Source organism: Giraffa tippelskirchi, chromosome 2 (assembly GCF_054371585.1).
Source record: "Giraffa tippelskirchi isolate mGirTip1 chromosome 2, T2T-mGirTip1v1.2.pri, whole genome shotgun sequence".
NCBI lineage: Eukaryota > Metazoa > Chordata > Mammalia > Artiodactyla > Giraffidae > Giraffa > Giraffa tippelskirchi.
The window spans coordinates 9778224-9791033 of record NC_137276.1 but is presented as its reverse complement, the minus strand read 5'-3'; the positions used below and the strand labels follow the sequence as shown (position 1 = coordinate 9791033).

General features: G+C 50.0%; 1 protein-coding gene across 22 annotated transcripts in view; it reads left to right on the top strand.

Annotated features, from left to right (window-relative positions):
• Positions 1 to 2421: 2421 nt before the first annotated feature.
• Positions 2422 to 12810, top strand: part of BTBD16 (BTB domain containing 16) — an 85974-nt gene continuing 75585 nt past the window's right edge. For 9 of the 22 annotated variants that reach the window (XM_081534415.1, XM_081534466.1, XM_081534395.1 and 6 more), the window contains exons 1-3: positions 4588 to 4831; positions 6150 to 6201; positions 8100 to 8248. In XM_081534415.1, coding sequence (XP_081390541.1) covers positions 6184 to 6201; positions 8100 to 8248 — 167 coding nt within the window. In that variant the 5' untranslated portion in view covers positions 4588 to 4831; positions 6150 to 6183. Of the gene's footprint in view, positions 2832 to 3696; positions 3827 to 4587; positions 4853 to 6110; positions 6202 to 8096; positions 8249 to 11257; positions 11426 to 12810 lie in introns of those variants that run through there. The other 13 variants (XM_081534457.1, XM_081534370.1, XM_081534439.1 and 10 more) reach the window with 8 other exon arrangements.

Genomic DNA, 12810 nt, shown 5'->3' with positions numbered 1-12810 from the left:
GCACGTTTCTGGGCACTAGCCCCTTAGATGTGAGATCTGAGGGGCCTGAGGTCATGCCAGGAAGCACCCCCTGCCGACTCCCCTCCCCACTCCAGGCTTCTGAGTCGGAAAGAAAGAAGCAGAAAGAAGCGGCAGGTAGGAACGGGTGAATCTGGGGGAAGGCTCGGGGAAGCAGGACTTTGCTCTGCATTGGAGGTGACTGACCCAGACAGGGCTGCCCGACTCCCTGACCAGCTCCTTTAACGAACTCCTTGGCCCTTGTGGGATGCCGAGGTTTCTCAGCAAAGCCTCTGTGCTTTCCAGAACGTTGCATTTGAAAAATTGAGCAGGACAAGGCGGGTGTCCCCGCGCAGCCGGGGTGGAGGTGTGCGCATGTGCAGGGCACTGGGCAGGCGGAAGGATGTTGACACGTACGCACGCACGGGGCACCCTCGAGGTAAGCGTTCTCTAGCTTATTTCACCCTCGAAATATTCTGGTGTGTGAGAACTATTTTTATTACCATTTTACAAGAAGGAAACAGAGGCTCAGAGAGGTTAAAAAACCCCCGGGGACTTGACTGAATCACTCAGCCAGGAGACTGAATGCCGGATCCTCAGTGACTGCAAAGTCCTTTGCTTTCCCCAGGGTAACAGGAAGTGGCGGGAAGAGAAGGCACAGGGGCATAGGGGATGCTCTCTGATGCTTACCGTGCTCCTCCCGTCCATTCTTTAATTCGTCTGATTGGTGGCTCTACCTTGAGTCAGGGCTGGCTCCATTGTTGTTTTTTACAGACGGTGAAAAGCCTGCTCGTTTATTTCAATGGGTGGGAAGGGCAGCGGGGCTGCCCCACGTGCGCACTGTTGGGCTGACCTGAGTGGCTTTGCTCTTCTGGCCTCTTGTGTGCTTCCCTCTGCAGTCGGTGGACCCATGGCGCCTCCCCAGGCTGGTGGCACCCAACCAGGCCTCTGGGCTCCCTGGAACAGCAATGGCAGAATCTGGAGAGTTCACAAGTCGGTCCTTTGGACAGTTTGTTGTCTAGTCCCTGAGTCGTATCCGATCTTTAGTGACCCCATGGACTGTAGCTCACCAGGCTTCTCTGTCCATGGGATTTCCCAGGCAAGAATACTGGAGTGGCTAGCCATCCCCTTCTCCAGAGGATCTTCCCCGCCCAGGCTTTGGACTCGCGTCTCCTGCATTGCAGGTGAATTCTTTATGACTGAGCCACTGGGAAGCCCTTGGGTTTATTAGGAGCTGGGGAAGACAACCTGGAGATCAAAAGTGGTAGGACTAGACAAAACCCAGACTCGTCGGCCCCTCCAAGCCCTGGGAGACCTGGACCCTGCTCCCTTTCTGACGTCCGAGTCCCTGTTCCCACCCTTTCCCGCAGTCAGACTACATGGACATTCTCCTCCACTCCAGTCCAGCAGGTGCTGTTCCCTCCACCTGTGACACACTTGCATCATCATTGTATCTCTCAGCTAATTCCTACCCCCTTGAGGCTCATCCTTAATGTCACTTCTTCCAAGGAGCCCTCCCTGAAGCCCCAGGACCGGGTGGATTCTTTAAAATGTAGCTTTTATTATTATTCAGGGAGGATGAGGCCAACAGATCAGGAGACCGTTGCCACTGAAAACATTGTTCAAGTTCCCAGGAGGAGGGGAGCAGGACCAGGTGGAGACGCATTAGCGTCAATCAGGAGGCAGAGGGAGAAAGGGGGAAACGTGAACAAGAGCCTTCTTCTTGGTTCCCGAGGGAAGGACCAGGTGAGCAGGGTAAGCAGGCTTGGGACTGGCTAGCTTAGGACTCCAGCAGTGGCCTGAACCCAGATGCACAGACAGCTCCCCATACCTTGGGAGCCAGCTGATCCCGATACCCATGCGGCCTTCCACTGCACACACATTGTCAGGGCCCTGATTCTTCCAGAACCAGAGACTTTAGAGTCAACACTCAGGCTCTGAGACCTAGATGCTCCAAACTGCCAGGCCCCAGAGGCTGTGAGCCAGCACTTTCCACCAAGGGATGAAAAAGTCATGGCCAGGGTCACACAGCTAGTCAGTGCTAATGTGTGTTAGCCACTCAGTCGTGTCCAACTCTTTGTGATCCCATGGACTGTAGCCTGCCAGGCCCCTCTGTCCATGGAATTCTCCAGGCAAGAATACTGGAGTGGGTGGCCATTCCCTTCTTCAGGGGATCTTCCTGACCCAGGGATCGAACCCAGGTCTCCCACTTAGCAGGCAGATTGTTTACCATCTGAGCCATCGGGGAAGCCAGTGCTAGAACCAGAGCCAAATCAGGTGTCCCTTCCCGTGTATTCCACTGCCTGTCCACATGGGTCACCAGATGGAGTGGTTGAAATGGACCATCTGGGGCCCTCTGGGAAGGTAGTGAGCTCTTTATCCCTGGAGTGTTCTAGAATAAAACGGACATCACACTGGAATCCTGTCACTATGGCACGGGAGATTTTGGTACAATGTGATTGTAGCTCAGAGCTGTGCTCAGTGAGGTTTGGTGTCTGAGCCCCTGAAGTGAAGTCTTGGGACCACCGAAGTCATGGGATTTCTGACTTGTCTGGGCCCATGGAGCTGGGTCACTCCACATCCCAGCTACTGGACACTACCAGAAAGGAGCTTTAGGGAAGCATTTGTTCAGTGGCTGTCTGAGCAACCAGGGAAGCCCTTAGGGAAACACGCTGGGGCCCATTTCCATTTATGTGTATTTGTTGTTTTTGACTTTGCCTGGTAACTCAGCTCCCAAGATTTGTGGAGAGATGTATGTAAAGAGGACTTTCAGCTAGGCTGAAGGCCTTGGATGCTCGAGCTTAGAACTGGAGGAAATGATGTACACAGCCAAGGTCAGAGGGGTCCTGTTAATGGACCGAGTGTGCCACCCTGGGATGCTTTCTTAGAGTGGACACCAGAGGGCGCCCAAGGGCCTGTTTTCTGTGCCCTAAGAAGTGGTACCTGAAAGGATTCAGGGATGTGGCCCATAGTGGAGCCGGTGGGATTGCTAGATCTTTCAAACTTAAACTGAAATCTTACATGGGGCCCTGCACTCCAGGGACAGGTGACTGGGGAAAGTTGGGGTGGATAAAAGGGAGCCACAACGAGGGAGTGAATCTGCTTATTTGCACACAAACTTCTGCCGAAATGGAAACTTGACCCACAAAGAAATGCACACAGACACACATACACAGACACACAGACACACACACACACACACTGCTCATCCATGTGCAAAGACAGAGTGTTGGGTAGGGACTGGTGCATCCAGTTATCCAAGCTGAGATGTTTGTTGAGCATGTCCCACGGGCCAAGTTTGCTGCTGGGCTCTGGGGGGATACAGGAGTGGATAAGCCCCCAGCGGACATTCCTCTGTCACTGACTGCACAGCAGGAAGTGGGTGTCAGGGGGGTAGAACCACAGATCTGAGGGTGAAGAGGGAGGTACCTTCAGAGATGCCTCTCCTTTATCGAGGGTGTTATAGTTTCTAGGACACAGTTACCAGTAGGTAGACTAGCTACTCTCCTATCTTGCTTTATAATTTATGTGACTTAGAAGAGGCTCTACTTGAAGACCCTCAGGCCCTAAGGAGCTGCACTGACTCCAGGCCCCTTTTACTGTTGGCGTTTCCATGAGCCCTGGGGTGGAGGTCCAGGACTTCAATGGGAGAGGCTCCACGGGTGTGAAAGAGGAGGGTCCCACCTCCCTGCCTCACAGGCTTCACAGACCAAGGCACCCAGAACACTGTGAGATTCCACCTTGACCCTTGGAATGAAGGGTGTCAGCCTTGTCCCCAACTTTTAGACAGTTCTCAGAGAGAGCAGATCAAACATCATCTACCAGCAAAGTAAGTCATAGGCATAGCTTTGAATAATATCAAATGCTCCAATTTTTGTTTAAATATTTCTGTCTAAGCATTTCTAGATACTAGAGCTCCCCAGAGTGTCAAGGCTGGGAGCGATATGAGACCCTTCTAGTCTAATCTTTTTTTTTAAATTAATTTATTTATTTTAATTGGCGGCTAATTACTTTGCAGTATTGTAGTGGTTTTGCCATACATTGACATGAATCAGCCATGGGTGTACATGTGTTCCCCATCCTGAACCCCCCTTCCACCTCCCTCCCCATCCCATCCCTCAGGGTCATCCCAATGCACCAGCCCTGAGCACCCTGTCTCATGCGTCAAACGTGGATTGGCGATCTGTTTCACATATGATAATACACATGTTTCAATGCTATTCTCTCAAATCATCCCACCCTCACCTTCTCCCACAGAGTCCAAAAGTCTGTTCTTTACATCTGTGTCTCTTTTGCTGTCTCACTTACAGGGTCATCGTTACCATCTCATCTAATCTTATGTTACTGATGAGGCCTGAGGATTTGGGGGTTGGTTCTCACTGTGGCCCTTTTTAACGTATTGCATTCCCCCAGGCACTGTGAGAAGCCTGGCACTACATAGAAACAGTAATGACATTGCACCCCTAAGGAGGGCAATTGAGGTGGAGGTCGGTGGCACCCCAGTTGGTCTCTGTAAGACTCCATCCCTCCCACAGCCCCCAGCCTGCAAGGGGACTGAGCCTAGAACAGGAAGTGCTCAGAACCTTCCTTGATGTTGCCATGGTGCCCACAAAGACCTGAGGAAACCAAAGGCCGGCTCCCCTGCCAAAGCTCCTTGCCCTCAGGAAGAAAACAGAGAGCCCCGAGTGTTATGAGCTCTCCACACGTTCAGCCCCAGAAGGTGAAGGGCCATCAGCTGTCCTGTCGTTCAGAGACCAATGTAACAAGAGCGTCTCCGCTCCGCTAGCTCCCCCGTCAGCACACCCGTGGCGGACAAGGAGCTTCAGGACAGCAGGTACCGCTGGTACTTTCATCCGTGTTGGAGACACAGAGGGCATCCTGAGCGATGGGCACTACTTGGACTTGGTTCCATGTGGTCAGCTGGCAGAGGAGGGCTTCGAGGGGTCTGGGCTGGGAGGCAGGAGGGGTCTGAGAGCTCAGGAACCATCGCAGGTAGCTCCTGCCAATTGGAATGACTCAGGAACTGACCCTCAAAACCCTTTAAGGCAGCGGTCCCCAGCCTTTTTGGCATTAAGGACCAGTTTCGTGGAAGACAGTTTTTCCATGGACTGGGCTGGAGGAGGTGGTGGTTTGGGGATGATTCAAGCACATTACACTCACTGTGCACTTTATTTCTTTTTTAAAAAGATGTTTTATTTTGTATTGCTGATTAACAAGCAGTGTTGTAATAGTTTCAGATAAACAGCAAGGCACTCAGCCATACAGATACATGTATCCGGTGTTCCCCAACCCCACTCCCATCCAGGCTGCCAAATAACATTGAGTAGAGCTCCCTGGGTTAAACAGTAGGTCCTTGTTGGTTATCCATTTTAATTACACCAGTGTGTACGTGACCTTCCCAAACTCCCTGTCTCTTCCCCACTATCCTTCCCCCCATTGTGCACTTTATTTCCAATCTAATGTTCCAGGACAGCGCTGGCCAGCATATACTGTCCAGACGTAACTGTTAATATCACCCCTTTTAGTGCCCTGATCTGAATGACAAATTACATGATCAGTCCACATATAGGTCTCCACTGGTTCCCCTCACCTGGGTAAAGAGTGGAAAATTGTGGATTAGTTCCTGTTTTGCTTTATCTGAGCCACTTTCCCAGCACAATAGCAGAGAATCATCTTTCTACCAATGTACCTTCAAAAATTAGATTTTCACTTGATTTGATCACTCACCCACATTTGAGGCTTACTCATTCCTTTTGGGAGAAGGCAATGGCATCCCACTCCAGTATTCTTGCCTGGAAAATCCCATGGATGGAGGAGCCTGGTAGGGTGCAGTCCATGGGGTCTCGAAGAGTCGGACACGACTGAACGACTTCACTTTCACTTTTCCCTTTCATGCACTGGAGAAGGAAATGGCAACCCACTCCAGTATTCTTGCCTGGAGAATCCCAGGGACGGCAGAGCCTGGTGGGCTGCCGTCTATGGGGTCGCACAGAGTCGGACACAACTTAAGCAACTTAGCAGCAGCAGCAGCAGCAGCAGCATTCCTTTTGTGGCAAAATAAAGATTCTTTGAGCCAATCTCCTCCATATTGTTTTGAAGAGACCCTTTGGAAGTTTTTTGAAAATTTAAAATTTACCTCTTTCACCTTCCAGGTGCTTCTCTTTTGTGCAATCTCCAGGATCCTTCATGAAAATGCTGAATCCGGTAAGTAGCTCAGTTTCACAGGAGTGCAGGCAATGGTGAGGAACAGAAACACCTGGTAACAGGTGTACCACTGGGTTCCCACGGGAGGTGGGGGGGTCCCACACCCTCGAGGACCTCAGGCTTTATACTGGCTGACTCTGCCAGTGGCAGGGGTGTGTGTGTTTGCAGCCCCACTGTCAGATACCACTGTTCACACTTCAGCAGGGCTGTATCTAGATTCAGACTCCACAATCACCCACCATATTCCAGGCACTATACTAAAGCAGAGTTCCCACACTTTTATTTTATCATTTTAACAGCATTTTCATCCTCATGGTTCATTCTCACCTTCATCCTCATTATCATTGGCATTATTCCCATTTAACCTTTGAGGCCCAAGAGGCTGAAAAGAGCAAATACTTTGCCCAACGTCATACAACTAGTTTGTGGCAAAAACAAAACTTGAACTCAGATCCTCCGTTCCGTGGTCCGTTGCCTCTCCACGACCTTGCTGGTACCTGGTGTGGCTTAGAATCAATTTTACCCTTTCCTATGGGTCTCTCATGGTGCACTTGTCCTGGGTAAGTTTCCTTGAGCCACCACACCTGAGGTTTTACATCCATGCAGTACTCGACTGCTTCCTTAAGGAAACTGCTGAATCCTAGGACCTCAAGAAGATGTCTAAGGAAAAGTCCCTGCCCAGTGACACAGCTGTTCCAATCCTGGGTTGATACCAAAAGAACTGAAAACAGGTGTTCAAACAGAAACACATACATAAGTGTTCACAACACTATTGCCAGTAGCCAGAAGGTGGTAACAATCCAAGTATCATTCTATCAGCTGATGAATGGATAAACAAACTGTGGTCTGTCCACACAATGGAATGTCATTCAGCCATCAAAAGGAGTGAAATTCTGGCACATGGATGAACCTTGAAACATGCAGAGGGAAAGAAACCAGGCATAAAAGGCCACTATTATAGGACTCCATTAATATAAAATGTCAAGAAATCCATAGAGACAGAACGCGGATGAGTGGTTTCCAGGGAGTGAGGGGTGGAGGGAAGTAGGAGTGATGGCTCGATAAGTAGAAAGCCTCCTTTTGGAGTAATGACAGTGTTCTGAACTAGATAGTTGTCATGGTCGTGAGTGAAAGTCGCTCAGTCATGTCCAACTCTTTCCGACCCCATGGGTGTCCATGGAATTCTCTAGGCCAGAATACTGGAGTGGGTAGCCTTTCCCTTCTCCAGGGGAATCTTCCCAACCAGGGATTGAACCCGGGTCTCCCTCATTGCAGGCAAATTCTTTACCAGCTGAGCCACAGTTCAGTTCAGTCTCTCAGTCGTGTCCGACTCTTTGTGACCCTGTGGACTGCAGCAGACCAGTCTTCCCTGTCCATCACCAAATCCCGGAGTTTGCTCAAACTCACAACCGTTGAAATCGGTGATCTCATCCAACCATCTCATCCTCTGTCGTCCCCTTCTCCTCCTGCCTTCAATCTTTCCCAGCGTCAGGGTCTTTTCCAATGAGTCAGTTCTTTGCATCAGGTGGCCAAAGTATTGGAGCTTCAGCTTCAGCATTAAAGAAAAAAAAAAAGTACACGTTCTGTGTATTTTAGTGCTATTAAAAAAATACTAATAGTCCCTGCCCCAGATCTCCTAAGTTTGGTACCCTTCTCCCTGGCATCTCCTGTCCCAGAGGCTAAATTCCGGATAACTTTGTGGCTTAAAGTCTTCTGTTTCCTAAATGCAGATTTGCCTTGAGAAAGCGACTCTGGAGAAATATTGGCCAGCTTTGAAAATTAACCAGCTCTTTAAAATTTGTCTTAAATTTCCTTTCTGCTGTACTGTTTGGAAAATCTGGTATTTATGAGAGGTTAAAAAAAAAAAGACGTTCTCTCTTTCTTTGCTTCCCAAGCAGCAGAAACCCCGGCTGGAACGCCGAATCGTTGGCTCAACCAACCGGTGGCGTTTCCCTAGACAGTCTTTCTCGGGGGACCTGCTGGGGCTCTCCCAGATGTGCAAGGCTGCCAACATAGACTTTGATGAAGCTCTGAAGAACCCAGACAGGTAGGGAGCTCAAAGGCCCACGGCAGGGTGAACTCCCCTTCTGGGAAGTGCCCAGTACTTGGGCCACACTGGTTGGGCAGGTGAGCTGTCCTGGGTATTTGGAAAAAGGCTGCCTTTGGGACCATCCCTTAAGGATGGACAGGGTCAGGGTGACAACTTCCTCTGACAACGTCTGTGGGTGGTGATAAAAGTCCAGAGAGACGGAGAATTTTTTTTTTCCTAGATTTTCCTTTGTACTGGGAACTTTGAACCCTAAGAAGATTCTCAGTTTATCAATTGGTTTGTTGACAAACACAGTGAGATGGCCCAGCTCAGAGTTTGAACCCCCACCCCCAACCCCAGGAACATGCATGTCCAGCAGGGAGAGAAGCGGGCTCCCTGGTCCCTCCCAGAGTATTCTAAGCAGATGGCTTGGAGCATCACTTCTCCAGGTTACAAGTTCTTTCCTGCCTCTCCTGGGGAAGCAGAGCTGGACCCTTTTGCCAAAGGAACACTTTATTTCCTTGGCCCTTTGGACCTGCCTGACTGCCGCTGCCTCCTTGGACCAGCGGCACCTACCTTGTGAGCGCTCAGTCTGATCTGCTTGAGCGTGGGCTGTGCCTGGGCGGCACCTGGCACAGAAGAGCTCCTGGTTCCACGTTTGCTGAGCAAGTAGCCACATCTTCTCTTTCTAGACCCACCAGCCAGCCTCTCTCTGTTGCCCCCCACCCCACAGACGATAGTACTGCACACGTGAATAAACCGAAACCCATCTGGATTTGGTCTCCAAATTCTCAGATGATCCCAGCTTAAAAAAAAAAAAAGAGTGCTACGAGTTGCTATTTTTGGCACTGGCTACTAATGGCCTTAAACGAATTTGAATTTATTTTATATTTTGTTTGGTTAGAGCCCTGAAGAAATCTTGGGGTTTTTGCCAAAGTTCGTTGTGTTCCTTAGCACCAGGGCCAGGAGCTGGAGCTGGTCCTGGAAATATAGGCAAACTGACCCAGAAACCTGAAGAGGGTGACTGGGCCACAGGGGCAGAGGTCTTTAGGACTCGGTTTGTGAAATCGCTGTGCTAAGCTGGGGGTGGTGGCCTGGGGGGCAATGGCCATTAGTGCTGGGATTTAGGACTATTGTGCTATGCTAAGTTGCTTCAGTTGTGTCCAACTCTTTGCAACCCTGTGGACTGTAGCCCACCAGGCTTCCCTGTCTATGGGATTCTCCAGACAAGAATACTGGAGTGGATTGCCACGCCCTCCTCCAGGGGGCCTTCCCGACCCAGGGAACAAACACACATCTCTTCTGTCTCCTGCATTGGCAGGCAGGTTGTTTATCACCAAAGTAGTCTTGTTTGACAGGGTTGGAATTCCTTCTCCTCCATTCACTGTTTCTGTGACCTTCAGCCAGTGGCTTAACCTCCCTGAGCTTCCGTTTCCTCATCTGTGAAATGGTGATAATATCATCTCCCTTGAAGAGTTGTAGATTGAAGTCTTCCCTGGTGGCTCAGATGGTAAAGAATCCACCTGCAATGCAGGAGATGTGAGTTCGATCCCTGGGTCGGGAAGATCCCCTGGAGAAGGGAATGGCAACCCACTCCAGTATTCTTGCCTGGAGAATTCCATGGATAGAGGGACCTGGAGGGCTACAGTCCATGGGGTTGCAAAGAGTCAGACACAACTGAATGACCAACACACACACACACGCTTGAAGAGCAATCTGGAGGATGAACTCAGACGGTATACTGAAAATGATCAGTGTTGTTCCTGGCAAATAGTAGGTGTTCAATGAATAGAGATGTATCTTTATAGCCTGACCAGCAGTTATAAGTACTAATTCTGGCCGTTCCATTTGGGGGAATGTGTCAGCCCTGTGCTCTGGCAGCCAATGACTGGCATCCCACCTAGGCGATCACCTAGGCCTAGACCACCTAGGCAGTCAGTCCATGTAGGCTCAGCTCAACTGTGAATTTCATCTTCTCCATTAGCCCCTTGTCGTCCTCCTGAGACAGTGGGCTAGCCTGGGCATGTCCTTGTCGTGGTGACAGCAGAGGGTAAGAGGGCAAGCCCAGTTGTACCTGTGCTGTTCAAACCTTCAGCCACCTCATGTCCACTAACATCCCATCAGCCAAGGCAAGTCACATGATCAAAATCAAAGTCAAGGGGCAGGAAAGACACTTTGGAGTCCTGCAGGAAAAGGCTGTGTAATTGGGACCATGGATGCCGTCCACTACAGTGTGGGAGGAACTGATTTTCTTTAACAAACACAAAATTTCATCTTCTTTATTTCCGCAGTGGGGATTTATTCCATGTGGTCGTGGGAAACATAAACTTGGAGAGCCTAACAAAGGTTTTATTTAATTTAGGTAATAAAATAAAGGACTTATTCTGGTAACCCTTCTGCACGTTCAGACTTGTCAGCTAACAAGATCGATACAGGGAGGGTGGAGTCCTGGACTGTACTCACGACATACATGTACTTGGGCACTTTCCCCCTAGCCCTCAGGCCGCCCCCGCCAGCAAGCCTGTTCTTGGTGCTGATGCTGTTATTGTTGCTTCTCCCACTTGGGGGCGCTGTTGACTTTGACAGACGCTGGACCAAGCCGTATTTCACTAGTTCTGTAAAGCGGGTCACTGGCAGTGGAAAGCTGAGTTAACTAGCTCCCAGCTTCGCATTTATTTCAGATATGTAATTGTGCCTCTCATAGGTCAATGCCCTGGGTTCCGCCCAGCTGACCAGTACTTGTGGTCGTGTCTGTGGGTTTCTGTGACCCAGTGAGCCTTTGGCTCCATCACTCAGAGATGCCGACGACTCCATCTCTCGGTCTCTTCCTGGTCTTCGTCATGCTTCCTTCCCCTGGGACTGGGGTGTGGAGTGCAGGGAGAAGGAGCCTGAGAGAAGAGGAAATGCTCACCTCTTTGCCGACAACCTAACCTCTTTGTGTTTGTTTCTTTATCTGCAAATTGGAGATGCTCTCTTACAGGGTTGCCGTGGGAATTTATGCGACATAATTCACTGAGAGTTTAGAACAGAGTCTGGGAAATAAACACCCAATTAACACGTGTCATGCAGTGTCCCTGGGGTTCTTTGGTATGTATGGACACAACTAACATCTGAACCCAGAGAGCCAGGATGAAGAAGTATGACTGAGGAAGGACCTCTCCTTGGAGGCTCAGGGGGCTTGGACACTAGGAAAAGGTGATCCTGCCTCATGTTTCCTCCCGTTCCGATCTCAGTGCCAAGTCCATTCTGAGAGTGGGAAGGGTCACTCTAAGAGCCAAGGATATAAAGGGACCCATCAGTTTTTATCAGAGAGCAGTTCTGGGAGAGGTGGAACAGAGACCACTCCATGGTGTAGCGCTGATAGAACTGAGTGTCTGCTCAGCACCAGGTGTACCAAGAATCAGCCTTTTTATGCCCCTAGCGACCACCACGTGGTCCTCATTTCCCTCTTAGGAAGGAAAGCACTGTGACCCAGAGGCGGGTCCAAGGTCTGCACGACTCTTCCCAGTAAATTAAATTGGAGTTTTGCACGTTCATGATCCCCTGGAGAAGGAAATGGCAACCCACTCCAGTATTCTTGCCTGGACAATTCCAACGACAGAGGAACCTGGCAGGCTACAGTCCATGGGGTCGCTGAGAGTCTAACGCGACTGAGCTACTAACACTCACTCACTTTCATTTTTGCGTGTCGAAGGTATCAAGTCAAAAGCCCTTTGGGTGGTCTGCTGCAGGAAGTCTTTTTGTCCTTGAGAAATTGAATAGACTTTCCTCTTTTCTTCTCTCTCTTTTTATTCTTTTATTGAATTTGTTAGAGCTTCCCTGGTAGCTCAGTTGGTAAAGAATCTGCCTGCAATGCAGGAGCCCCTGGTTTGATTCTTGGGTCAGGAAGATCCCCTGGAGAAGGGGTAGGCTACCCACTCCAGTATTCTTGGGCTTCCCTGGTCGCTCAGTTGGTAAAGAATCTGCCTGCAGGAGACCTGGGTTCAATCCCTGAGTTGGGAAGATCCCCTGGAGGAGGGCATGGCAACCCACTCCAGCATCCTTGCCTGGAGAATCCCCATGGACAGAGGAGCCTGGCAGGCTACAGTCCATGAGGTAGTAAAAGAGTCAGACACAACTTAGTGACTTTCACTTCACTTCATTGAATTTGTTACAATATTGCTTCTGGTGGCGTTTTGACTCCAAAGCATGCAGAATTTCAGCTCCCCAACCAGGGATCGAACCCACACTCCTGGTGCTGGAAATCAAAGTCTTATCTGCTGGACTGCCAGGGAAGTGTCCCCCCATGTTCTTCTCTTGTTTCTCCATCTTGGGAGTGAGCCCCAGACTTACAGAATGTTCCCAACATCCTGCTTCATCCCAGGCCACTTAGTCCCACAGAGTGAAGAGGACAACTCACAGATGCCATGTGTTCCATCAGCTTTTCCAATGACCCTGAAATGAGCCTCAACTTCGGAAGCTGCTGAGCCCGTGGGACAAACGATCTATCTTGGCAAGCAGCCAAGACACCAGGGAAAGGCAGTGGGATTATTTCTGTTGCCTGGCATCTCCTGGCTCAACCGATGACACAGATATTTGTT